Raw genomic sequence first — 27,007 nt, 5'->3', positions numbered from 1 at the left:
CCTTCAGATATTTGATGCTAAAGTGTGGTATTCGTTATGCAAGAAAAACCTTTGCCTTCGTGCGCCACATTCGGCAAAAATTCAACCCTGGAACACTTGCACACAGAAACAGTGGGATATTCTCGACCGTGCATTGTGGGCGCCCTATCTCTGAAAGGCACGGTGGGCGGGTGCGAGAGGCGGCTGTCCGTGTTTTACAACAAACGGTTGAGGTGTAGTAGTACCTTTGTGTTCTATTGTCATCGTTGTATGTTTGCCTTTAATTGTTTTTCAATTGTGAATATGCTGACCTATTCGACACATCAGCTGTGATGGAGAATGTGATAGAGGCACGGGACCAAGGGAATGGAGTTCCGGTTGTTAGGATGAAATCTGTAAGGCTCTGGGCACGTAGTTTGATCACTTGATTGGTGCTCCTTTTTCCTTGGTGCACTTGCGCTACTGTCATTCTGATGACAATGATTTGTGTTCTGTTGCTTTGCCTTTTCCACATTGACTGTTTAAATTCTGATTTCGCAAATGGCTTGTGCTGAAACGATCCAGCCTGACAACAAGAAAAATGCCTGACCCTAAGCATCTCTAGCACAGGGGCAGCAGCCTTGCAGCAATTGACCCATAGAGGCAGTGTATCAAAAGAAATTGAAATGCTGACTTCATTTCTTTAAATGAGAGTAGCTGAAAGCATTTTTAAGCAAAATTGTGCTCAAAATTCAGCTCATTTTGTCTGACACTGAGTCTGGCATATATGTGTATCAGGTTCAGCACACCAGTACTGCTTTGGTTTGGCTGCATTGGATGGAATCATGTTTGGATTAATAACCCATGGCTTCTTGTACATTACCTTGCAGCTTAGCATCTGGCACATGATGCCAGTCTGCACCAATGACTTTGAAGCATGAAAGTTTCAGTTAACACACATGGGAATATCAGACTCATATGGAATACACTGGAGTGCACAATCTAAGCCCATGTGGAATGGCGTGCATGTTTGATGTGCTTTTGTTTTGTCTGATGCCTGAAACATCTTAAAGTAGCTTATGAAAAATAGCATCCAAATTGTTTTTGGACAAGCTATGGATATGTAATGAAAAACTGCAAAATGGGTTAAAGACAGTGTTTTAAGGTTATTTCACTCTTGAACAGCCTATGCTCTTAGATCTGTAGCCTTATAGGGTATTAAGTGATATGCTGTTAATTTTGAATAGGTCTTATTTCCCTTTTTAAAAACCTGGGAAGCCACCCTAAAAGATAAGAAATAATTTGTTAATCACAAGAATCAGTTTTCTTGATGCCAGAAAAATATGTTGCTGCAAATAAAAATTGAAGCTTAAGGTTCAGATGGTTATATATATATATATATATATATATATGTATAAATGTATATATATACATATTTTGTGCTAATGCAGTGATACACCCATAGCTGCCATGGATCCAAATGGCAACACAAATGGAAGCAAAAGAGGCTTGGAAAAGCTTCGTGAAATCATGCTGCGGAACAAAGAAGAGTCTGAGGTAGGTTATCCACCAGACTCAAATGTTTGTGCCTGAATAAAGACTTTGGTATCTGCATTTACACAATTTGTGTGCTTTTGCATTTAGGTAGGTGCTTTTAGATTTAATAAGCCTAGGGATTTTCATACTTGTAATGCTGGTATGAATAAAGAACTTAGCAAATGTCCCTAGCTAACAGTCTGTGATGAACTTTGTGTCTGTCATCTGTGTCACCTATCAACAGTGCACATAAATGCTAACCCCATGTTAATCATTCCCTTTGCAGTGTGGTGATGAGTTTCCAGAGCTGGATTTCCAGTATGAGGATACAGAATCTCACATGAATGAAATTGCAGAGCTTTATAGCTACACAGAAGTGCCTGAATTCCAGATAAACTTGAAGGTAAGCTGTTCTGTATTTGATGTCAAAATGCATGGATGCTGTTGTATTGAAATGCATAGATATCTTTGTAATTGTGACTTCTGGTGCTTTTGATGCATGTGGTGTCACCCAGAAATGCCTGGTATCCTTGTGAGCCTTAGTAAAAGCTAAAATATAGTCAAAGCACCATAAGTTTTGCAGGGCTCTTTATAATGATTGCATATGGTTGAAACTCTTGAAGATATTGAAATAGAACCCTTTTAAGGTACTGTTCAGGCATAGCATACAAGTGTTTTACTCGAAACATAAATTTTAATTGAAACATAAAAAAACATAAGTGTCTCACGCAACCTGTGCGGTCCAATGCAGCACAGCCAGTGCGGTGTGGCCCGGGGAGCTTGTGATGCAGGCCCTGTGTTCAGCAGCCGGACATGCCATTTGCAAGATATCATCAATTATGGGTCAGAAGTGAATTCCACTCACACCAGCCAGCTTTTTCTAACCGTTGTACAGACATGGGATGAAACATCAAATGCATGTTGTGAGCCTCTGTCAGCTGTTTGTGCCGGCCGTTGCTAACGCTGCAGCGTTGACCGACAGCGGGCGTGTGTCCGCGGCTGCGCAGCGAACGGCGCCGTTGTGAGTTTGTCGTGAAGCCCGGCGCCCGGCTGGTGTGCTGCTCAGCCCGTCCTCCGGGGACCGTCACCGCAGCTGTGGCGTCCATTACAGTGCTTCGACGAGCTGATGAGCGAGCATGGCTTCGGGAGATGCTGGCAGAGCATGCGCGACGAGCGGCGCCGGGCTGTGGTCCTCAAACTCATGGATCGTCTGGACCTCTCCAGGAGGGATGCCCGCATGAAAGGTGACATCTCTGTGCAATACCACTGGTAGAGAACACTTGGTCATGCTCTCGGTTTTTGTCATTCCTGTGTCTCGTGACAGGGTTTCGGGCGCTAATGTGCAGAAGGTCCCTAGTGTCTGTGGTAGTGCTTCGCCCCCAGCTGCGCTGACTCCCCCGTTCGTACGGCAGCGATGCGGGCGCTGCTGTATATAGCCCAGGGCTGCTGGGCCGAAGTGCAGTCGGACGAGGAGCAGGCGAGCTGGGCCAGAACCAACGTTATGCTGCTATACAAGTGCGGTGTATTCTCCGCCTTCCTCGAGCTACTCTACCTCGAAATCGAGTGAGTGTCCGTGTCTTCCTATCTCTACTACCACACACAGGCACGGCTTCACTTTATTGCTCCAAAACGTCTTTTCAGTTTCTGCCTGACGCCCGTATTTTGATGGGCAGCCCCTTACAAGCTCGCATAGACATTTACCTTGGGCAAATTGGTAGTTAACGTTTCCACTCCAGTGAAGCTCCCGCGTCATTTGTGTTCTCGCTGTGCGGCGCAGTGTCGGTCACCGGGCCGCCCCCCGTTTCCCCGCCTCTCCCGCCGCCGTCGCGCTCACGTGGAACGCCGCGTTGCCAGGAACGGCACGACGGCCAGCGCGGCGCTGCGCAAGCTGGCCGTCTCGCTGGCCGACTCCACGGACCTGCGCGTGGTGCTCAGCGTGCTGTACATCATGGTGGAGGTGATGCGCGTGCCGGACGAGCTGGACCCGTGCACGCAGCTGCGTGAGAACTTCAAGGCCGAGCTCAGTGAGTGGCCGTCCAGGGCAGGCGGGCGGTCGCGAGGCGCCGCGCTCGTCGCGGGCGTGGCTCAATGTATGGCAGTGCGTGCCGCCCACCGTGCAGCCCGGGAGCATCGCAGGCGACTCGGCTGCGGCTCCGTACTGACGACCGGGGATGGTGATGGGTTAACTGTGCGCCTTTCGCGCCGGCCTGCCCTGGGCGTAAATTGTGCGTTTGAGTGTCCGATCAGTGCTTGTCTGCGGGGTCAGCCAGGGAGTGCGCTCCGCCGCCGGCCACCGACACACCAGTGTACAACTGAAGCGTGGAGGAAGACCTGTGCCGTGGCCCGCCCGTCGCGTCACCTGCCGCTCATAGTACGGCGGCTTGGCGCCATGTGTCGCGAGGCTCTGGCTGACCGCCGTCGGCGACTGACGCTGCGCGGCCGCAGTGCTGCCGCAGGACAACGGTGAGCTGGTGGTGGTGACGCTGCTGGGCATGGTGGCCCGCTTCTGCAGCGGCGCCACGCCGCACTTCCCCATGAAGAAGGTGCTGCTGCTGGTGTGGAAGGTGCTGCTGGTGACGCTGGGCGGCTCGGACGAGCTGCGCCGGATGCGGGACCAGCGGCGCGCCGCCGCGCACCTGCCGCCCGTGCCCGAGGACACGGCCCAGCGCACGCGCACCATGCGCTGCAGTAGTCCGCCGCTCAGCGGCGTCGACGTGGCCGACTCGCAGCACCGCGCCCAGTCGCTCCGCCTGCTGCGGAGGGTGAGTGGGCGCGTCGGGGGTCGGTGGGCTTTGTGTGCCCTGCCACGGCCCCATCCGCCGCCAGGCACAGTGCCGTACTTTTGCATCTCACGTCTTCGCCTTGACGCTGTACCACGAAGTCGTCCGCCTGCGAGACCGTCAATGCGCGCTGGACTTGGTGGCGTCGTAATCGCTCACTGCTCTCACACGCGCGAGGTCGTTGCTTGTGTCGGACATTGTTCCGCGCTGTCTCTTAACGGCGTTCCACGTTCCCACCAGACAGCTGTCCCGCCGTGGCAACTACACACTTCGACGTCGCTCGATTTTGGCAATCGTTTATTTTTGCTTCGGTCACGGGGCGTACCCGACACGGTGCGCAAACTGGCATCGAAACGGTTCCCCCGCGTGTGGGTTGGTACAGAGTCATTCGAAGCGACCTCGGCCGGGGCCTGGCTCGGTGCGCCGGCCCATCTCTTTCAGCGGGGTCGAACTGACGGTGTGCCGCTCCGTCCGTTAGGGCCTGATGAAGCAGTCGTCGCTGGACGAGGACGCCGAACAGGAGCTGGAGAGCAGCGACAGCAGCGAGCCGGGCGCCGACCCGGGCCGGGACTCGCCCCGCCCCGGCTCGCCAATGCCGCCTGTGCCCCATACCCAGCAAAAGTACGCCCCGTCTACCCTCCCCTCAATGGGTGTGGGTGTTGGGCTTCTTCTCGGCTCTCTTGACTAGGCGCCGAGGTGTCAGGCAAGGGGTGCGCTTTCGCCCGTCGGGAGGCTTTTCTCCGGGTTCTGCCCACTCAGGCGTCGGGCAGACCGTCAGACTCGCTTTAAACCTGAAAGGTCAGCGGTGTTGTTTAGCCAGCTACCCCTGACCATTTTCTCGTCGCGCTTCGTGCTACCGTGTGACTTAACGTTTGCATCCGCTCGAATGGCGTGGGTTCAGACCGCGCTTTCCGCTAACCGACATTGGAGCGTCTCCCGCGACCCGCCACGGGCGTGGTCCTGACGGCGACCCTCCGCCCCCATCCCACAGGTCTGCCGTGGACGCCCAAGGTGCGCACCAAGGATGTCGTGTCGTTCCTCGACACGTCCCGGCGCAAGTTCGTCGGCTACGACCTGGACAACGACCTGACGTCCACGGCGGGCCTGCCGTCGCCCATCAAGGAGGGTGCCAGGGTCCTGGAGCGGGTGCGTGCAGTGGTGCTGCTTGGTGGGGGCCCGCGTGGGGCGTCTCGGCAGGGCATGTACGTCTGGACGTCTGTTGTGACTGGCGTTAACGCAATCCGGTGCATTGGTGTTTTATTGGTGTTTTCGGGCACGTCGACTACAGTGGTCATTTTGCGCCCATAACTATGTCACCTGGTGTAGTTGCCGTACATCTGGCGCAAAAATGTAGCTTTTTTGGGGGGAGAGACAAAGATGAAGCAGTATGTTCGTGTTTATTTTCGAGCAATGTTGTCAGGCTGCACGACCAGAGCAGTACGTGGTAGGGTTTTTGATAGCAGAACAGTTTTCGTGCTGTGGTAGGCGAAGTCGCTGCCTCAGTGAGAAGTGAGCCCGGTGGCACGAGCGGCGTGCTCGACCGCGGGAGCCACCCTCAGCAAACGGCTCACTGCCCGGCGGTCCGGCCGCAGCACGTGTACAGGTCGCTGTCGGAGGTGCAGATTGAGCGCGAGGACGAGATCGACCGCAGTCCGTTCAGCCGGCCCGAGACGGACGTGCCGCAGACGCCCGTCGAGCTGCTGTACGCGGTAGGTGGCCGCCCGACTGGAGCGGGACGGGGCGCCGCCCGGCCGGGACGGGACGGGATGCCGCTCAGCCGGAGAGGGGGGGGGACGAGGCGCCGCTCGGCCGGGAGGGCGAGGGATGGGGCGCCGCCCGGCCGGAGAGGGACGGGGTGCCGCCCGGCCTGGACTGGACGGGATGCACTCGGCCGGCCTGGCGGCGGGTGCTTCTGGGGCTGACATGGCGCGCAGAGTTCTGACTCCTCGGGCCGTCGTAACGGCATGAGTAGCCAGCTGTGCGGCTGCGCGACAGCGTCCAGGACGAGACAGAAGCGGTGGCGTCATCTCTGCGTGATGTGTGACTCCCGTACTCTGCGGGAGTGGTGAGAGGCAACTTCCGACAGTGGTGGGTTATGCTGAATGTCTATCTGCTAACGACGTAACGTTTTCCGATTCCTGAGACTTCCATCGCACTGTAATTAATGTATTTGGCTACGACGGAGTGCGCTGAGTGACTGCCCTTCCAAGGACGCGCGATGAACCTGTCTGACTCTTGCAGGGGATGCTGCCGAACCTGCCGCAGTACATGATAGCGCTGCTGAAGGTTTTGCTGGCCGCCGCGCCCACCTCCAAGACCAAAACCGACTCCATCAATATCCTGGCCGACGCGCTGCCGGAGGAGATGCCGTGAGTGGGGAGACTGGTGGGAGGTGGGGTGCCGCGAGTGGGAAGACAGTCGGAAGATGGGGCGCCGTGAGTGGGAAGACTGGTGAAAGAGGAGATGCCCCAAGTGGAGAGACAGTCGCTAGAGCAGATTCCGTGATTGGGGAGGCGATGAGTGGAGGATGGGATGTTGCCAGTGGGCGGCGGGCCGACGGGAGGGAGGGTGCCGCGTGTACGGCGAGGTCTGGGTGATGGCCGCTTGAAGACTTGCCGTGAGTGGAGCGACCCCGGAGACGTGCCGTGGGTGGAGCGATGCCGGAGACGTGCCGTGAGTGGAGCGATGCCGGAGACGTGCCGTGAGTGGAGCGATGCCGGAGACGTGCCGTGAGTGGGGCGATTGCCCGGCGGGTGTCAGCTGGGTGGATCTGGCGCCGCGCCCCATGTGGACATTATGGAATAGTGTGCTGCAATTACGACACGTAGTGACAGGTGCCAAATGCGACGCGCGTTTATATCAGGACGGTCGCGTATCCAGCCGTGTATGCTGACGTTTCGTAAGGGTTGAGCGTCGTCGATGACGAGCTGTCATGTCGCTGTACTAGCCTGGGCGCAAGGCACCGCGCTGTGATGCGCCGGGTCGCTCGCCTCCCAGTCTGTGTGTGCGTGCGTCCGCGTGTTGGTCGCCCTTCAGACGGCTCCTCCTTCGGCAGGATGACGGTGGTCAAGTCGATGCGACTGGGCATCGACCTGAACAGGCAGAAGGAGATCATCGTGAAGGCGGTGTCAGCCATCTTGCTGCTGTTGCTGAAGCACCTCAAGCTGAACCACGTGTACCAGCTTGAGTTCGTCAGCCAGCACCTGGTGTTCGCCAACTGCATACCGCTGGTGCTCAAGTTCTTCAACCAGGACATCATGGCGTACATCACGTCCAAGAACACGTGAGCCGGCGGGATAGCGCAGATGGAAGCCAGACGGTGGGACCCTGCGTGGACTGTGGGCGGCCCCGTCTCGCCAGCTGGTGGTGGCGGCCCATGGTGGAATGGTCGTGCCCTAATACAGTCGACTGACGACCTGAGTGGTCCGAAGGGTGGAATTAAATCGATATCATGTGGTTTTGCTTGTGTTTGTCATTTTCCCGTCGCTCTCCACTTGCGAGCATATATTTCAGTGGCATGCCCGTGTCTGTTAGAGCATCCTCCATGTCCGTAATTTACTGCTCTACACGTCCGTTTTCATTTACCTTTGCGGGCTCTTTCATTTTTGTCTGTGGTGAGCGGGAGCGGGTGCACGTCACGGCTGACTGTGTCTTGGTTACGTGCCGTGCGTATGGCTGTCACACCGACAGCACCCAGGCTGCAGTCCCATTCCGCGCAGCCGGCGGGTTATCTCGCGCGCGCGCGGTGTTTCAGGATCGCCGTGATCGACTTTCCGTCGTGCGTGATCGGCGAGCAGCCCGAGCTGACGGGCGAGAGCCTGGAGGTCGGAGACCAGCCCTACTGCTGGCGCAACCTCTTCGCCAGCATCAACCTGCTGCGCATGCTCAACAAGCTCTGCAAGTGGAAGCACTCGCGCATCATGGTCAGTCTGCTGACCGCGGGTCGGGTCCCTTGCGCGGACTTCGGACACCGGCTCAGTCCTCACCATGGCAGGCGTTGTGCTCTTAACCATTGCATACTCAGCTCTCTATCGTGTTTTCCCTTAATCACCATCACACGGACCTTCCGGTGATTTAAGCGGGCGGTTCTGACGAATCTGGTGGACCCTAGCCCTCTCCGAAATGTCCGTGCATCAGCTGTCACCCCCGTCGGTGGTCTATCGGTCCGCGAATCAGTTCTCACCTCCGTTGTTTCTTTATCGCCTGTTTTGATTTTGTTCATTTGTTCCCCTGCCGCAGCTGACGCACTGGTGGTGCTTTGTCGTTTCAGATGATTATGAAAATGAGTCCAGATTGTGTTGCCTGTCATCATTCTTAATTTCCGGGTGCATTGCATTCGGAGGTGCACTCGGAACAGCACCAGCCATTTCCGCGAACGTCTTCCGTCACGTGCGATGCTGCGTACCCCGTCTTTTGGTGTTGTTACATGGACTGACGCCGCGCCGCTGTGGTGTCAGATGCTGGTGGTGTTCAAGTCGGCGCCGATCCTGAAGCGGGCACTCAAGGTGAAGCAGGCCATGATGCAGGTCTACACGCTCAAGCTGCTCAAGATGCAGACCAAGTACCTGGGCAGGCAGTGGCGCAAGTCCAACATGAAGACCATCTCGGCCATCTACCAGAAAGTGCGGCACAGAATCAACGACGACTGGGCTTTCGGCAATGGTGAGAGCTGTCCGCTGGTTCAGGGGACGCCACGTGGTGCTTGGTTGCAGATGTGGGGGACCCAGGCGCGATGGGGGGGGGAGGGTGACAGGGGTGATTGTGATGAGGTGCTTGACGCGGCAGCGCACGCCCCTTTGCACCACATATTAGAAAGACCACAGGAAATGAATGTTGTTGAATGGGAACAGTGCACGTTTTGTCTGTCAAAAAATGACTTGCTTTTGAAATTTCCTTACTACGTAGAGGTGCTTTGAGTTTTGCAGCAGCTGTTAGCAATTTTCGCATCCAGCCAATCTGAAGCGATGTTTTTGTTCCGTTTCGTGAACCGGTGATCACGGTCGCGGCTTGGAACGCAGTGTTGTACAATGCCACATTTTCCGTAGCTTTGGTCATTTTGCCCGACTCGCGGCAGCTTTCGCGGGTATATCGAGGGCCGTTACAGGTATTTACTGTGGCTTCAAATGATTGACAACATAGAAATTAATCGATAAATAAAATAAAAAATAACTTTTTGGCTTTGAAAGGGCCCCGCATTCGACCAAAAAACCCGCTACTTACTTTCGCGGAGCAGGACTTCCTAAAGGCAAGCGGACCGGCGTTGAGACAGGGTCAGGGTCGTCCCGCTGCACACGCCATGGCCGGTTTACTGTTGTCGGCTAGCACCGGTGCGGCATCCCGGTCCCCCTCTGGCCCCGCTCAGCCCCGCGAGTCGTGCTAAAGCCTGCCGATGGCCCGGTGGCCGGCGACCCCGGCGACCCTCCTGACGCTTCGGGGGCCCGCCGGCAGACGTGGACGCCAGGCCGTTGGACTTCCGCGCCGAGGAGTGTCAGCTGCGCATGCGCGTGGACCGCTTCAACGACCGGCGGTACGGCGAGCCGGAGACCACCTGGGACCCCGAGTACCGGCCGGTCGACAACGACGTGAGCTCGGTGCTGGGCCGGCCGGTGGAGCTGACCGACGAGTTCAAGCGCGACTACCGCGGCTGGCTGCAGCGCGAGGTGTTCCAGGCCGAGATCAACTGGGACACACTCGTCGAGAAGGGCTACCTGTGAGCGGTGTCTGTGGAGCGGAGCCTGGTCAGCATCGGGGGGGGGGGGGGGGGATAAGCTCTCGACACGCCAGTGCAGTGGGCGCTGGCGTGTCGGGGTGCGTGGACGCGGGTGGAGGTTGATGGCGCTGGTGCTGACGCGAGGGCCTCGTCCTGCCGGGCACGACAGGGGCCTTCTAGGGCTCGTGCGACACGGCTGGACGGGGAGAGGGTGCGGCGACCCAGAGTAACTATCGCGGCGCGACAGGACTTCAGGTTCCTTGGGACGTGATGGCTCAGGCAGATCAGGGCGGTCCGTTCTGACGCGGAGCGGCTGCACGTTCGCGCGTTTTTCTGAGTTTTTTTTTGTCGGGCCTGTACCCTGAATGCGGGTCGCTTCGTCTCCCCGCGACGGTTAATTCCTGTGCATTTTGTGTTTTGTGTCGCCTCTGCTGCTGCTGGGGCGGTCCAGTCCCGCCGTGGCGCCGCCCCGGCTCCGGGCGCTGTGGGGAGGGCGACGGACCGCCCGTCTGCAGAGACGGCTGGCGGATGGCGCGGCCGCCTCCGTCCGTGACGCGCGACCAAACGGACAGTATTAGCTCTGGCAGTGTGTGATGTGGAACGCTGGGACGCGGTGGGCTGACGCAGCGTGGACGGGCTCGGCGGACGGGGCCGTGCTAGCTATTCCGCTGATCTGAGACCCGCACCCGGACATCCCGTTTGGAAGACGCTTTGCGCGTTGGCAGTTCCTTGCCGAAGATAGTTCACTATTTTTTGTTCGTTTTCATACCGGCGTGTACGGCTGGTGCGATGTGAAAATGCGAGAAAGCGCTGAGGACCGGCTCGAGAAAGATGTTTTGATTTCGTGTTTTACCTTCTTAGCGCGCTGTGAGTTGACCACGTTGGTGTTTGTCGAGTCAGTCGATGTAAATGTTCTCCGCAGCCATTAATTCCTGTGCTGCTGGTGGTCGATTATGAATCTCTGTTGGGAACACTGGACAGCTATCCGAGACAACTGCCATCTCACTGCTCGCCGTTGGCATCCCGTGCTGGGCTCTGTGAGCACGGGAGTTCGAGAGGTGCGGTGTGCAACAATTTTTCGTCATGTGTTTGTCGAAGGGAGCAATTTGTCGCGGCAAAGTCATCTCCATGTTACTGTCGAAAATATTTGTATTTATTTTAACTGTTTGTGTCCCCTGTTGACATGAACGCTGCACTGAGCGGTGTTTGTGTACAGGAACGGTCGGCTCAATACAACGCCACAACAGCCTGTCTGAGGCAGCTTAGTTGAGCCGACTGTTACGTTGAACGTCCAGTGTGTGCGGTGGTTGAAATGTGAAATGAAGGCATCGAAGATTATCGAAGGCATCGGGAGAAGAGATCCCCATAAATCGTTTACCCTTCCTCATTTTGCAATGGCTTGGAATCGCTACGTTTTTGGCGCCAGATAACAGCATAGAATCAAGGCATAGGTCCAGCCAGCTTTATCCAGCTTTACGAAAACAGCACGCAGATTACCCGCTAATGCTCCCCCATGACGGAGAGGTCGCTGCTGAGACGTCAAGACCATTCAGCAGCATGATAGCACGGTTACGACAGCCGGCGGTGCCAACGAGCCACGCTGGAGCTTTTCTGATGCCCGTACCCGCCGTTCCTTTTCAGCAGTTTGCCCCGAGCGGAGCTCAGGCAGGCTGCCCGCAGTGTTCCCGGATTTGAAGACGGCTGATCGGCGTCAGTGTCTGTATTAGTGAATGGACAGAGCAGCAGCACAATTACATGGCACACTTCCTGCTAATTGGTACTGACCAATCAGTGCAGCCGTAGAGGCATGCGACCGATCAGTGCTGAAGCTGAGCGACCACTGACCAATCGGAACGGACATGTAGCGTGCGCTGACCTATCAGATGTGCCAACAGGAGTACACTCCTCCAGTCACCTCTCTGGGAAACATAAAAAAACAAAGAGCGCTTACACTGTGCCATGAAGGATGGCGTGTCCTCAAGTAAATAGGCCGAGGACTCATGAAAAGAAATCGCAAGGTGTTGCATTTAACCGCCGATGTCCTGAAGGCATGCGTCGTCCTAACACGGCCGGGTCGTCCACTATACACCTATGTCAGCGTCGTTGCATGCGCCGGTGTTTTGCCGATGCTATGATTTACATCCAAGGAGCGATGGAGGACGGTATTAGTTGACGAGCAATGTGGCGAGCGCTTCAATGAGCCGTCATGACGGTCCTCATCAATGTCGTTTACGTTCGGCGGTCGCATGTAACAGAATCTTGCATCAGCACTTTATGTAAACACTAGCTCTGAAAATTGTCCTATTTTAATCGGATAATCGGGCCAGGCACAGCTCGCCTCTATCCAATCAGTTCAACCAGTCTTTCCTGGAAAGCCTAGTGCCGAAGGTTTTTTCAACCAATCTTTCCTGGAAAGCCTAGTGCCGAAGGTAAAACCTGACCCAATATACAGCAAGTGAGCACTAACTGACCGCACAGCGTTGCTTAAAAATCGGTCATGGGTGCAGTGTCTGTAAATAAATGGTGTTAAGTCTAGCAGCTATCTTACAACGAATGCAGTTTGGTGGCACTTGCATTGATACATCTCTGGTCATTGAGCACGCCGGTCTTCGCTACAAACACAACAGTACACCACACACGGCATAAGCTAGAGCCATAACCAGTCTCCTGTGGAGCCTGACCCTGCCAGAAGTGTGGCAAACACCCAAGTTGTACTAACTCGTGCCAGCACGTTGCATTGTTGAACACGGCTCTGATGACGCCGTTCCTCTGCCGCACATTCTGTCAATCTATAGTACAGCCACAACCAAACCAAAGGCTACCCGAAACACCTCGCACTTTGACTAACACGCATAAACAAACTACGGGCGCGGCGGGCGCCATCTCTCGGCCGGTCAACAAACCGCAGGTTGCGCGGCCGTCCGCTCGGTTGACATTAGCTGGGGAGCGCCATCATTCGGCCGCCTGCTCGAACATCAGCCGGATATCAGCCAGAGCGCGCTGGATGCGGCCCACGAACCGGTCAGAGTCCTGCCGGCGCGGCACGAGGTCACACGAGGTCAGGCCCGCCAATGACGCAAGGTCGCGCTCGCGTCGGCCGGCAGCGAGCCACTGGACATAAAGGCCCTCGGCCCAGTGGTCATCGAGGGCGAAACCACAGGTCATATAGAGCATATTCTTAGACGGAAAAGCCACTGCGGTGCAAAAAAACACCGTTCAATTATAAGTTTCAGGATTAGGTTTGCACTTTCCAGGTACATGCACTCAGTCCTTGCAATTGTGCTCGTGATGTAATGCCTCTCACTTTATGTCAAAATTATGAGAAATAAAAGTACACAAACTATAACCGATTGCGACCATTTAAATACTGGCAATGTCGCAGACCAAACCCGACGACAGTTCTCTCCCCCTCCCCCCCTAACGCACCGTATCTGCTGAGCTTTTCTTGCTGCTGACGTGGAAGAAGACAATGTCCTCGCCGGCGATGATGTAGCTGACGCCGTAGCCGTCGTCGGCGACGGGTCCGAAACCACCACCGGCCGACACGCAGCCGGGGTGCTTGCGCAGGTCCAGCAGGTTGGTCTGGCCGTGCGGCGTCTGGGAGGTGGAGAGCCGCCACGGCTCACTGAGCACCTCCTGCGGCGAGAGGAAGACACCGGTGACAGTGGAGGAGGCGGCATCGGTCACGGTGGAGGCGGCGGCGCCGGTCACAGCGGAGGAGGAAGCGGCAATGATCAGAGCGGAAGTTGCGGAACAGGTCAGAGCGGAGGAGGCGGCACCGGTCACGGCGAAGGAGGCGGCGCAGCTGCCGTGGGTCCCGAAATGGTGACAACCCATATCAGCGACATGCACCAGTGAGCCAAGCCGAGCATGGTGGTAAGTATTGACACACTTTTATCAACGTGAATCCATGCTTACCAAATATATGCATTGATTGACAATCATTGCATATATTTGCGGAAGAATCTCAGCAGGTCTCCCAAGCGTCGCATGATATGATGGCACCCAAAACGCTGCCTCTTTACAAATGCACAGATCGGACATAATAAGTTCCAGACGCAGCTCAATGCCGGCTGTGGTCCGTAATGCCCGCTGATGTCTTGTCAAGAACGAAAAAGGCAATGATTGGCAGAGCCCGACAGCAGCTGGTATTTTACAAAGGTTTTAGCTGCCATCCGTTCACAAAACACCGACACAGCAGCGAGTATTACACCACCTGGCGGCACCAACGTTACATCCTACACTGAGAGAAATATATACAGCGCTTTGCCCGAATCCCCACCGATTACGCAAGCAAGCAAATATTTGAGAACCTCCGTACCCCCCCCCCCCCCGTCATCCGGCTCACTGGACGTTTGATTGACGGTAGCGGCCGCGGAACAGACAGTGGACAGCGAGCACTGACCTTGAGGAAGGGCGAGTCCGTCTCAAGGTACTTGGAGACCACGTACAGGCAGAAGAGGTGGCGGTCGATGCCTTTGCCCAGCATGGCGTCCTGGTAGCCGCGCTGGTGGTTCTCGCAGGCGACGCGGAACAGGCGGATCTGCTCCTTCCTCTGCCACACGTGGGGCCTCGCTACACACACGCACAATTCTGCGCCGCGGAATCCCCCACGGCGTCTGACGCGCGCAGACGCGACTGCCGTAAACGCCTACTCCCACACACGGGCAGCTGTACTCCACACTCTGCACGCCGCACACACCAGGGACAGACTGTCCGTGCACCTCACCATGTGGCTGGCCGGCCGACAGGCGAGGCAGGGCAGCCGCACGAGACAGCCTCGTCAGTTGTGTGCCCTCCCCACTCCGAGCTGTTCGCCCACGGAAAAGCTCCCAGCGTCCCGTCCCCCACGACACGACGGCTGGAGCATTTCGCTGCACACCCAGCCCACGCGGCGGCCTCGTTTGCCCGGTTCAGAGCGCCGTCCGCTCCTGCCGCCCTGCGCCCGGCCGCGGCGGCCACGGCGGCCCTACTTACGTCCTGGTTGCCGGCCGCCATGGAGCGGACCCAGGCGGACGACTCGACGGTGCACGGCCGGACGGTCTCGGTGCGGCCCTCGCGGAACAAGCGCGTCATCGACGCCTCGTACGTCAGCCGGAACCGGCCAGAGTCCTGCCGGAGACAGGGCGCAGTCAGAACCGGCCGGGGTCCTGGTGGGGACAGGGCGCAGTCAGGACCGGCCAGCCATGCCGGGGACAGGGCAAAGCCGGAACCGGTCAGTCATGTCCGGGGACAGGGCACAGCCAGAACCGGTCAGCCATGTCCGGGACAGGGCACAGCCGGAACCAGTCAGCCATGCCGGGGACAGGGCACAGCCGGAACCGGTCAGTCACGTCCGGGGACAGGGCACAGCCGGAACCGGTCAGCCATGTCCGGGACAGGGCACAGCCGGAACCAGTCAGCCATGTCCGGGACAGGGCACAGCCGGAACCGGTCAGCCATGTCGGGCACAGGGCAAAGCCGGAACCGGTCAGTCATGTCGGGGACAGGGCACAGCCGGAACCGGTCAGAGTCTTGCCGGGTTACCTTTTACCGTCAACGAGTTCAAATTACACATAAGCAATAATAAACAACCGGGAAAAAGCTGCTACCAGTACCGCAAATCCCCCAGAAGTAATCCTCACCTCCCAAACCGTAGCGGCTTCGCTGGAGCTCAAAGACCAGCGCTTGCGCCGCAACACCCGCCCCAGAGTTCTAACGGCTTCCGAATCGGCAACGCTGGCGCCGAGGAAACAATACTCAACAGGGAGCAGCAGTCTCCAGTTCACACCAGCACCACTCACTCGGAAGTAGGCCAGCTGGAGCGCCATCTGGATGAAGGCGTCCGGGCTGACTTTGCAGGTCTTCATGAAGCCCTTGCCGAAGCTGTCGTGCATCAGCAGACGCAGGTCCACGTCCTCCAGCACCATCTGGGCCTCCTGCGGGCGGCGGCGGCGGCCTCAGTCGCACCAGTCAGCGTACTGACCCCGGTAAGCAAAGGCGTGAGGAACGTCTCGGAAACCGGGGAATGGTGATGCTAATTTTGAAGCCCACTCTTCCGATGCATCGCCATGAGGCTCTCTTAAAAAGCGGCGGGCATATTTCCTTCTGCTCCACATCCACGCCAGCGGAGAGGGGAGAGGCACCGACTCAGACCAGTACAGTCACGAGCGTCACCGACAAGGCCCACTCCGCACTCATCAGAGGCCGCCTGGGGCACCAGCCAGGCTCGCAGACTCCAGTGCCAGTCCGTTTCCACCACTCTTGCCGCCCGCGGACCATGTGTAATCACGAAAGGCGAAAACCCCAAGGCAACCGCGACGGTAAGCATTGCCACCGTGTCAAGTGCGAACGTCAGCCGGCCACGTCGCCTGAGCACGGCTCCCCCACTCCAGGCGTGGTGGAGCCGCGCTCGGAGTGGTGGAGCCGTGGAACTCCGACCACTCCAAGCGTGGTCTGAGTTCGCGGCCTCTGCCGCCGGCCGGCTGCTGCCGCTCACCCTGTGACTGCGCTCGATGGCTTCCATGCACTTCTTTTTTATGTCCCAGCGCAGTTTGACGGGCGGGATGGCGTCCGTGTCCGCCTCGCCCACCGTGTGCCCATTCTCGGCGTATCTGCGGCGCCAGCCCTCAGGTCAGGTCAGGTTAGAGCGGGGCAAGTCACCGGTCCCACAGCCGTGACGGCTCGCAAGACGAGCAGCAAGCCGGAGCTGGGTCGCAAGCTCACGTGTAACGCTACGGTACGCCAGCATCGGTCACGTAACGCTGCGTCGTTTTCACCGGTCAACAGTAAAAATGCAACTGAACGCGGCAAGTTAACTTACTGATGGCATACTAGTACAACAAGATAGCATTAATGCCGAACTATGCTGGCTGAACCCATTATGAAAGCACGCTTTGTTATGATGCCCTGTGAGCTGGCGAACACTACGCAAGTTGTAACAAAGAACGTAGGAAGGACAAACTGTACCCATAAACAGATAGACGCATACACACGATCACAGACGGCCCCTGTACCACAACGCAGCGCCCGACTGGTGCATACACACTCAAGTGCGAACTTGCCAGGTATCTTTTAACCTTTTACGGGCGGCGTTACCTTTTAACCCCCAACCGTTACAAACCATAAAAAACCGTTACAAACCGTTACGTTTTGAACATTAAACGTTATAAAAATGGTTTTCAGAGGACGCCTGCGTCGCGTGCTCTGCTTACAATCGTGATTAGTATTCACAGCGGGACATCATCCCCGAAAGATGCCGCTCCCAGCAGAGAGCACATCAGGCAGGTGACGCAGAAGTGCCCGAGGCGTTGAGGCGCCTAGAGTTTACATCCTGCACCCACGGCTGGCAAAAGTGGGTCGCAGCTGATGGACCAGACAGCTCCCTGGTAGCCCAAAGCAGCGCTGAACTGAGCCTATCAAATTGGTGAACGAGCCGCATTCCCACCGTGAGATTGCGAACCAGCCCGGTGAGCTCAGCATTAAATGGTCACAGCTCAGTAGGCAAGGGCACCCACTGCGCGACGAAAGACGATTAAAGCTCCTCCTTGAGACACGCGGAATTACGCTTGCGATGTTACCAAATCACGAGCGCAGGGCGGTTGAGCGCTGCCCGAGCCGAGCGGCCGGGTGTCTGCCCGGAGGACGGGGCCGGGCAGGGGGCACACACCAGCCGGGCGCGCGCTGCAGCCCACCCCAGCACGGCACGGCGGCGGCCGCGGCGGCGCGCCGCTCACATACCCCAGACGGGCTCCGATTCTGACGCGTCAGCGGGGCGGGAGATCAGAGGCACGTTAGAGGAGCGCAGGCTGGCACCAGCAGAGGCCCGCCCACCGCGCCCAGCCGGCCGCCCCGCAGCACACAAACCCCGCGCTACCAACAGACCCCAAGGCCCCGGCGGCCCCACAGAGAGCTCTGAGAGCGTGCAAAGGCAGGGACCGGGGACGGAGCAGGGGCCCCCGACCAGCAGGCGAGAAGGCCGTGGAGGAATAAGCTCCAAAAGCGATATGTTGACAGCGGCTTGAGAGCGACAGAATCTCCCGAACGCGTGCTACCACGGGTCACGCACAGACTAAACACAAACTAGTCGTCTTATTACCCGAGAAAGAATCTATCTTTAATCATGGCGGTTTCCCACACAAGGCTGAGGACGGGGGCGTCCGCCCTGTGGCAGAAAGTCACGAGCTTAAGAGCTTTGAAACCAAAAATCGCTAACGCCGCGTCCGTCTGGCAGCATCTGGCATCCCCACGCCTGTCTAGAAAAAGACATTAGCCGTGTTAGCGTCGGGGAAGAAGATACGGGAGATCGGAAACGGGCGGGCATACCAGGCGCATTGTCACATCCCGCTCGTAAGAACCGTCCCCAGTGCAGGTGAAAAGAAGTAGGCTCACGACTGGTGGCTCAAAAGTAAAACATTGCTAAAGCAAGCTCAGAAAAGCATGGCCCAAGCAATTCATTTGTTGTTGTTTGGTATCCGCCTTACTGCCTCCAGGAAGGTTATGCGAAGGGAAAGTGACACTGCGGCCCTCCACAGAGGTTTCATCCATGCCATCTACCCCAACCCTTGCACTACGGTCAAGCTGACGAACTTGCAAAACAGCTGGCTAACATCGAACACAGAACCAGAGTGACGCGCGCCATCACCCACTCACACGCGCACATAGTCACAGACACAGGTATGTCGAGCCGGTGGATCGCTCACAGGTTTGGACCGTCACCAGGGCCGGGGCACACGGAAGCGCGTACGCTCGTAGCAACTGGCCGGCGGCACCCCGGCCTTCCCGCACTGGTCGTGCGGGGCAAGGCGGGCTGGGCCTTCCGCTGACAGGCGGGACCAGCCGCTGGCATAGCCCGCCGGCAAGACCGTCTACAGTCGCACTGATCACGTGTAATGTGAGGCTGGACGTCACCAGAGGCCGTGTGAGGGCCGCTTATGGGTGCAAAGGAATGTCCCGTAATGTTATTTTGTGCATAAATCGGTTTAACTCCCATTTCCGGATCGTGACTTGTGAACCAAGCAAATTGGAGGAGCAGAAAACCACGACGAGTGGTGACCTGAGCTGACTATGACATGGCCTTCACCCCACCCTGATCCTGGACCTCTGAAGGCATCATGGCGTGATGCTGAAGCGCAAGGATACTCTCTCCGCTTGGCGTCGTTCGTGATCTGTACGGGATCATGACGCTCGCTACAGTGTCCTGAAGCTTTCCGAGCTTTACGCGATGCTTAAGACATCCCCGTAACTTGTGTCATCATCGGTCAGGTGAAACATGCGAACTTGACAGGAAAGGCAGGCCTACCAGCTGGCCGGACAGATCCTGTGTGTCGGCACGCGGCCAGTGACGGTCAAGGGAGGACCACTGTGTTAAGACCGCCCCGCTTAGTCGCAACTGGCCTACGGGTGACACAGAACGAGTGCCATGGGTTCGAAAGAGAACCCGCCTCCAGCCCGATTCATCGCGGCAGGACCCGCAACCAACACACGTGTTATTGCCCACACACGCACGTTTGTTCGCACGCACACACACATAAACACCAGCACACATGCACAGCGGGGGCGCACGGCGGTCTCTTTTCCGGCGGCCCCAGGTCAAGTCAGGTCAGGACGGGTGATGTTAATTCATCGCTGCTCAGGTCAGGCCAGGTCAGGTCAGGTGACGTTAATTGATGTCAGCTCAAATCAGCTCAGGCCAGCTCAGGCCAGGTCGGGTCTGGTGAGCTCAACACAGACACAACACAGCGCACGTTATAACAGGCGGCCAGGCAGGCAGAGAGAAGATAGAGAGAGAAGGGTGCGATAGAACGAGGCCTCCATACCCCTCGCGAATGACGTCCGCTGCCAGCACGTACTCCCACAAGTGGGACATGATGGGCGCGTCCGCCCTATGGCACCAGGGCGGCACGTTACACTGCGCCGGGCCGGGTCAGGGGCGGCGGGGCGCACAGTGGGCCGCGGCCGACAGACCGCGGCCAACGGCCGGGCGCTGGTCAGCGACGGTAGGTGGCGCATGGCGGGCCAGGCACAGCTCATGTATGGCTCAAACAGCGGTAAATACGGTCAGTAGCGAATAGTTCATTTTAATCGCTTTACAGAGCAAGTGTTGTCGAAATGCAAACCATGCATGATCATTGAAAATGACGGGAATGAACACACGATCATGCTTCACGACTAATGCATGATAGGAGTCAAGTTGGGATGCAGCATCGCAAGACCACTAGTCAGCGTTTACACAGGATCGCAACAGCTGCCTGAAAACCAGGATCATTATTGCAGCATGGCAGACGGTGCTCAACGAACAAGCACTGCACACAACCCCGAAAGCTTCAGAACATTCGAGACTTCCTCAGATGACAATCGGTTACTCTCCGTGCTTCTTTACCGCAGCCGCCTATTGCAGCTTTTGCCTAACATTGAACACGTGAATCGGCAAAGGTGGCTACATACTTTTTGTTCCATAAAACAGTACGCGAAACATTGAATGATGGCAGCGCACTCACGTGTGTGATGTATCACGAACACATGTATGCACGAAGATGAATCAGCTCACATGGCTTATTGTTATAACCAAACTTAACTGCGTGTTATAACCCATCCTGACGTCTTGTTACAACCAAGTTATGGAATGTAAAGGTGGATGTCACGAACAACGCCGAAATGCATGCCTAATACAGCGACCCCAGTAGCCCATGACCCCAGTGACAGAGTATGCCTGATACAGTGGCGTTGGCTTCCAGGTCGTCTAATTTTTCGAAACGGACCTAGAGCGTCTACTGTGCTTAGATTATCGATCAACTAAAAATCAATTCTCGGGCAGATTTAACATATGCGGTATTTATATCCAAAGCCTCTTTCTTCACAAAATGTTAAGCTAACAGAATTACAGGTCCTGGCCTATATGTTATGTGATACCAGAAAACAACGCAAACAGTAAACAACTGACACTACAACTGCACCAAGAAAACGGGAAGCCTTTAAATCAAGATAAACAAATACGTATGATCAGTCAAGCACTTGAATCCTATATGGTGCTCAGGACCTGGGAGTAAAAGCCAGTTCCGCACTCACCACGAATGTTCGCCATTGAAGCCAATCTGAAACGAGGATGTGAGGATTGTCAAACTGTGCTGCGGACCAGGCCAGCATGCAATACATTGGAAGCTGCCGAACGCCTGCAGTCAAACCCAGGCAGCCGCAGCCGCAGCCGCAGCCGCAGCCGCAGCCGCAGCTGCACCCTAGCACCAACACCCACACTCGCACCCACACGCCCGCAGCCGCACTGACGGGGCCAGGTCGAGCTGCCTCTGCGTCCGCCACGTGTCGAGTCAACAAATGAGAATACACATTACGATATTGAGCAGGGCAACTGCACAGCCGTCCTCGCTCCGCCCCGTCCGCCCCACCCCCGGCGCCAGGAGGGGTCAACAGTCAACAGGCCCCTCCCCGCGCCCGTCCCTGGGACAGACGCGGCCCATGCGAGCACGGGCCGGCGTCGGCCGGGACGGGCGGCGCCGCAGACGCAGGTCACGGAAAACACGGCCCGGCGGCACTCACCCGTCCGTTCCTGCCGATGATGAGGTTCAGCGACTTGTCGTACCACCGGTTACAGCCGTTGCCATGCAGACACCAGCGGCCGAAGTCGTCCAGCTTGGTGTGGTCGCTCTGCAAGGCAGAAGGTCATTCAGGGGTCTGCGGTGGGGAGAGGCCAGCGTCGATCAGGGGCTTGCGGTGGTCAGGGGCCAGCGGCGATCATGGGTCTGTGGTTAGCAGAGGCTAGCGGCGATCAGGGGTCTGTGGTTAGCAGAGGCTAGCGGGTCTGCGGTGGTCAGGGCCCAGCGGCGATCAGGGGTCCGAGGTTAGCAGAAGCTAGCGGCCATCAGGGGTCTGCGGTGGCCAGGGACCAGCTACGATCAGGGGTCTGCGGTGGGCGGAGACCAGCGGCAATCAGGGGTCTGCGGTGGCCAGGGGCCCGCGACGATCAGGGGTTGTTTACGGTGGGATATGTGCTAGTCTGTGGCGAGCGGGGTCTACGATGGACAAGGGTCGGGTCTCCGACGGGCAAAACCTGCAGCGGTCAGGGGTCTGTAGTGGTCAAGAGGCCTCCACAGTCAGAGGTCGGTAGCGGTCAAGAGGCCTCCACAGCCAGGGGTCTGTGGTGGTTGGGGTCCGCCCTGACAATGGCGAGCACGCTCTCACATTCTGCAAAGCTGACAGAGCGTGAAGATACGCTAGGTGTCCACGCTACTCGTTCTCTTGAACGGAGATTGGTCCAACATGGGCTACATGCATGGAATATTGTTTAGGATGAAATCACTAACACACACCAGAAGTCATTAACAGCGACCAGGCGCTGCGCGCCATTGTACCACGGTAGGCGCCGACACAGCCATCGATGACTCAGTGCCAACACGCTCCCGCTCACACCGACAAGATTCAGGGCGGCGATGAAGATGCTGCCCGGCGGCAACGCCCACGGGGGTCCGCGCAGCTAGGTCACCGTCCCGAACTAATCGAGGGTCGCCTTCCTTGTACACCAGCAGCGCACCTCATCTCACCATTGCGCGCCGACATAAGAGGTGGGCCGGCTACAGAGATTCACCAAACACGCCGGAGCAGGGCCATTCCCCGCCGCGTCACTCAGGTTCAGCGCGAGGCTCCGCGGGTCTCGCGCGTCGCCATGTCCCCACGCTGGATACAACAGGCCCGGCGAAGCGTGACTCCCACAATGGGTCCATCTACAGAGACCCTCCTTCCCTCCGCTCCGCAGACCTGGTCGAACACGAGGTCGACGTCGTCCAGGCAGACGACGAAGGCGGCCTTCTCGATGGCGAGCAGACTGGCGCGGTTGGTGCCGCGGCTGAAGAAGTCGCGCCGCGTCAGGTACCAGTGCGCCCGGTCGCCGGCCGTCAGAGCGCCCAGCAGCTCCTCGCCCTTGTCCGGCGTCGTCTCGTCGTCATCCAGGATGCGCTGGAACTGCCTGCCGAGAGCGCGCCAGCATCCGGTCAGCGCCGGCAGGGGCGGCTATAGCCGGCAGGGGACGCGGCAGCGACGGGACAGCGAGCTACAGCAGGTCACGCGCGGCGCAACACGTCGACGAGCACCAGAAGACGGGCGGCTTAGCGGCCGAGAAAAGTGAAGAACCTTCAGTTCACACGTTCAGTTCGGCGCTTGACCATTAATAAGCTCCGCTGAGATGACGTCGCCACCGAGACCCCCTCCCGTTGCGCTCTGTCGCCCCGCCCTGCCCCGGCAGCTGGTGGCGACCGAGCCGGCAGCACTCACATCTCCAGCGTGGCCGGCGTCATCAGTCGCTTCTTGATGTCGTACACCTGCATCTTGTAGTACTTGCCGTTGTGGATGACCACGATGTGGGTGGAGTCGTTGTAGTGCACGATGCGGTCTGTCTCGATGCCGGGCACGCGGGTGTGTGTGAACGTGCGCTCGTACTGCCACGAGCACAGCGGCACCATGCCCTGGATCAGGATCTGCCGGCGACGGCAGGGAGGCGCGCTGTCAGCAGGCTAGCCGAGACGCTTCGCGCCGTCCGCAACCTCCACCGTCTGTCCGTTTCGACCTCAATCGGCCGTTTGGTTTCACCTGCCCACACCGGCTGCTTAGACACGCGACATGCAGGTCCAAGCTCCCTCGAGCCGACCGCGGCGACGGCGCGGCCTCGATCCCGCCCGTGACCCTACACCTGTCGACAGTCTCGAACGTCTGGCGCCTCTCCGCGGCCGGCCGGCAACACTCCGGTTCGCGCCGCCGCCTGCAGGGGTGCCACTGACCGGCTCGATCTCCTGGCGGTCGATGGCGCGCCGAAACAGCATGGCGGCGTAGGTGATGTTGGCGGCACGAGCCGCCTGCACCGTCGACGGCTGCATCAGGATGGCGTCGATGCCGTAGAAGTTGGAGTTGACCATGATGCCGCTGCGGCCGCGCAGGTAGACGTACTCCTCCCACCAGTCCGACACGTAGTTGGTGGTCCACCTGGTGGCGTGGCGGCGCACTGAGCCAAATCGCTGGGACGGGCGGGGCGCACGTGCACTGGTGCGGGCACGGACGCTATGCCTCCTTCAGCCACTAAGTTCACTCGTGACACCAAGCCAGACATTGGCACGCAAGGCTTTTAGACGTTTTGGTTTTCAAGGCGTGTTCCGTACGTTACACAATTTTCTAATTATCAGCAAGCCCAAATACAGACGACGACTGCAAGAACACTTATCGCATGTCATTGCACGCTGAATGACATACGCATCAGGTCCTCAGCTTGAATACAACGGTATACAGTGTAGCGCGGACCGGTCGCGAGCAACGGCGCCGACAAGACACCCGTGCCCGAGAGGTGCACACTCACCACGGCGCCGACAAGACGCCGTGCGCGGGAGGTGCATGTAGCGCGGACCGGTCACGAGCGACGGCGCCGACAAGACCCCGTGCGCGGGAGGTGCATGTAGCGCGGACCGGTCACGAGCGACGGCGCCGACAAGACCCCGTGCGCGAGAGGTGCATGTAGCGCGGACCGGTCACGAGCGACGGCGCCGACAAGACCCCGTGCGCGGGAGGTGCATGTAGCGCAGACCGGTCACGAGCGACGGCGCTGACAAGAGACCCCCGTGTCCGGGAGGTACACACTCACCATGACTTGAGCCACAGGTAGCGCTGCAGTCTCGGTCCCAGCGTCGTGCGGAACTCCTCAGTCAGCTTCTCCATGCGAGCGAACTCCTCATCGTTGAGCAGAGGGCGCACCGAACGCAGGTACTGCGGCATACAGAGCACGCGTCCGGTACCGCCACTGCGGAAGTACTGCACTCAACATCCCACGTCCATGCCAAGTGTACCGCAATGCAAGCAGCGGAACTACCGCTGCGCACACGCTGCGTTCCGGTCAGTGGAGATCACGCAGCATGCATGGCGCGCGTCGTGGGTACTGCACCAGGAACAGCGCACACAACACGTCCTCTAACAACAAACGCCGGGGGACTGCAGCAGACACGGAGCGTGGTTTGTTCCACAGAGGGCGGGGCTACTGAGGCGCGTATAACACCCATACTGTGACCGTCGGCGACGCTCCAACAGACACGGCACATGTCCCGCGCTTCCAACTGGGGTTGCTATACCACGGCCGACGGGCACTCCACCGCCGCTTTTGAGTGGAAGACCCAGAGTCACTGCCAAGTTTGCGACCAACAAAAATATCCCTGCATGCCGTTTGAAGGCGTGCTACGACATAGGATCCGCGGCCAAGAAAAGCACCAGCGACTGGGTGGATCAGTGACGTCAACGCAGCGGTTACGAAACATCCGGTGAGATAAAGGAATGATGCCACCCAGCAGATTGAGTAACCATATGCCTTGATTGCATGGCTGCAGTCATGGATAACGAAGGCACGCCTCAGCATACGTGGCACGCGTCCGTCAGGACTTCATCGCATGTAATGGGTGAGTCAGCAGATCGTAGAGAAAAACAAACATGCTGACAAGATCCCCGGGGTCAGCTTTTTGCGACACTTTTTACCAACCCTCTTTTTACAAACCGGCAAAAACTGCTCACAAAACATTACTCACACACATACACGGCTCACGTGCTCACGTACTACGGTCCATTCACATCAATGGTCGAGAAACGAGGCAAGCATACTCCCTTAAGCCTGGCTCTAAACAGGGCTAATGACAGTACGCTTTAGAGAGGATGAGGTGGACCGGTGGTGCGCTGCAGACACGGAAGTTTGGAAGGACAAAGCACAGCGTTGGCCCCCCGACCGGCTTGCAGTTGGGCACCGTGGGGTCGACTGCGGGCGGTCGTCGGCAGTATGCAGTCGTCGGCAGAGCGCAGTCATCGGCAGTAGGCAGTCGTCAGCAGTACGCAGTCGTCGATAGCAGGCAGTCGTCAGCAGTAGGCAGTCGTCGGCAGTATCCAGTCGCCGGCAGAAGGCAGTCGTCGGCAGTATGCGGTCGTCGATAGTAGGCAGTCGTCGGCAGTAGGCAGTCGTCGGCAGTAGGCAGTCGTCGGCAGTAGGCAGTCGTCGGCAGCAGGAAGTCGTCTCACCCGTCTAGTGGTGTCCTCCACGCTGGGCAGCGGCAGGCTCGGCAGGCAGCCCTGGTAGCTGTACAGCTGCGGCCGGCTGATGCTCGTCAGGATCTTCGCCTGAAACCGACCGGCCGCGTCAGCCCAGATCGGCACCGCGTCCCGGCCGCCGCCACAGACCCGGCAAACGTCCCAGCCGCGGCCACAGGCACGGCAGACGCCACAGACACGGCAGACATTCCGGCCGGCGCCACAGACAAGGCAGACGTCCCGGCCGCCACCACAGACACGGCAGACGTCCCGACCGCCGTCACAGACACGGCAGACGTCCCGGCCGCCGTCACAGACACGGCAGACCTCCTGGCCGCCGCCACCCACACGGCAGATATCCCGGCCGCCGCCACAGACCCGGCAGACGTCCCAGCCGCCGTCACACACAAAGCAGACGTCCCGGCCCCCGCCACAGACACGGCGAACGTTCCAGCCGCCGCCACAGACGCGGCGAACGTTCCAGCCGCCGTTACAGACACGGCAGACGTCCCGGCCGCTGCCACAGACGCGGCGAACGTTCCAGCCGCCGTCACAGACACGGCAGACATCCTGGCCGCCGCCACAGACACGGCAGACGTCCTGGCCGCCGCCACAGACACGGCAGACGTTCCGGCCGTCGGGCAGACGTTCCAGCACCAGTCCGGTAGACGTGGCGGATGCGGCGCCCAGTCAGCAGATTCCGTCGGTGTGTCGTAGGTCCGTGACGGGCGACAGGCGGTCAGCCACGGACGTTCAGTCATCACACCACACCGGCAGCGAGACACGGTCCCGCCAGCTGACGGCTGCCAGACGGCGAGCCGCACGCGGCCCGACTATTCCCGGCACGCCCCGGCCGGGGACGCGCTTGAAGCTGGTCATGACTGTCGCTCGGAGCTGGCACCGGAGACGCCGTCGGCCACTCACCAGCAGCATCCAGAGCTTGGTCTTGATCGACATCCTGCGGGTGCGCGTCTCGTACATCCAGCCTGCG

The 27,007-nt window shown here is 58.3% G+C and overlaps 2 protein-coding genes across 2 annotated transcripts; one reads left to right on the top strand and one right to left on the bottom strand.

The window, feature by feature from the left end:
* Nucleotides 1–136: 136 nt before the first annotated feature.
* On the top strand, nt 137–10,017 carry Strip (striatin interacting protein). The gene is given in 15 exon segments (XM_037215882.1): nt 137–212; nt 1,424–1,515; nt 1,781–1,897; nt 2,606–2,738; nt 2,907–3,057; nt 3,349–3,518; nt 3,940–4,256; nt 4,753–4,825; nt 5,176–5,420; nt 5,867–5,983; nt 6,516–6,643; nt 7,330–7,557; nt 8,029–8,197; nt 8,732–8,936; nt 9,723–10,017. Coding segments are annotated over 14 exon segments (2,406 nt in total). The 5' UTR covers nt 137–212; nt 1,424–1,428; the 3' UTR covers nt 9,989–10,017.
* A 1,672-nt stretch (nt 10,018–11,689) lies between these two features.
* On the bottom strand, nt 11,690–27,002 carry whd (carnitine O-palmitoyltransferase whd; the record flags this gene model as incomplete). Its single annotated transcript, XM_037215876.1, is given in 16 exon segments — nt 11,690–13,014; nt 13,411–13,620; nt 14,390–14,539; nt 14,962–15,096; nt 15,768–15,902; nt 16,463–16,577; nt 17,704–17,721; nt 19,782–19,847; nt 21,031–21,056; nt 21,517–21,624; nt 22,732–22,939; nt 23,245–23,447; nt 23,748–23,949; nt 24,599–24,720; nt 26,008–26,106; nt 26,941–27,002. Coding segments are annotated over 16 exon segments (1,937 nt in total), but the record flags the coding sequence as incomplete, so codon positions are not given.
* Nucleotides 27,003–27,007: the final 5 nt, after the last annotated feature.

This window comes from Pollicipes pollicipes, unplaced genomic scaffold (genome assembly GCF_011947565.3).
Source record: "Pollicipes pollicipes isolate AB1234 unplaced genomic scaffold, Ppol_2.1 Scaffold_3773;HRSCAF=4423_pilon_pilon_pilon, whole genome shotgun sequence".
NCBI classification, from domain to species: Eukaryota; Metazoa; Arthropoda; class Thecostraca; order Pollicipedomorpha; family Pollicipedidae; genus Pollicipes; species Pollicipes pollicipes.
This window is presented reverse-complemented; position numbering and strand designations above follow the sequence as displayed.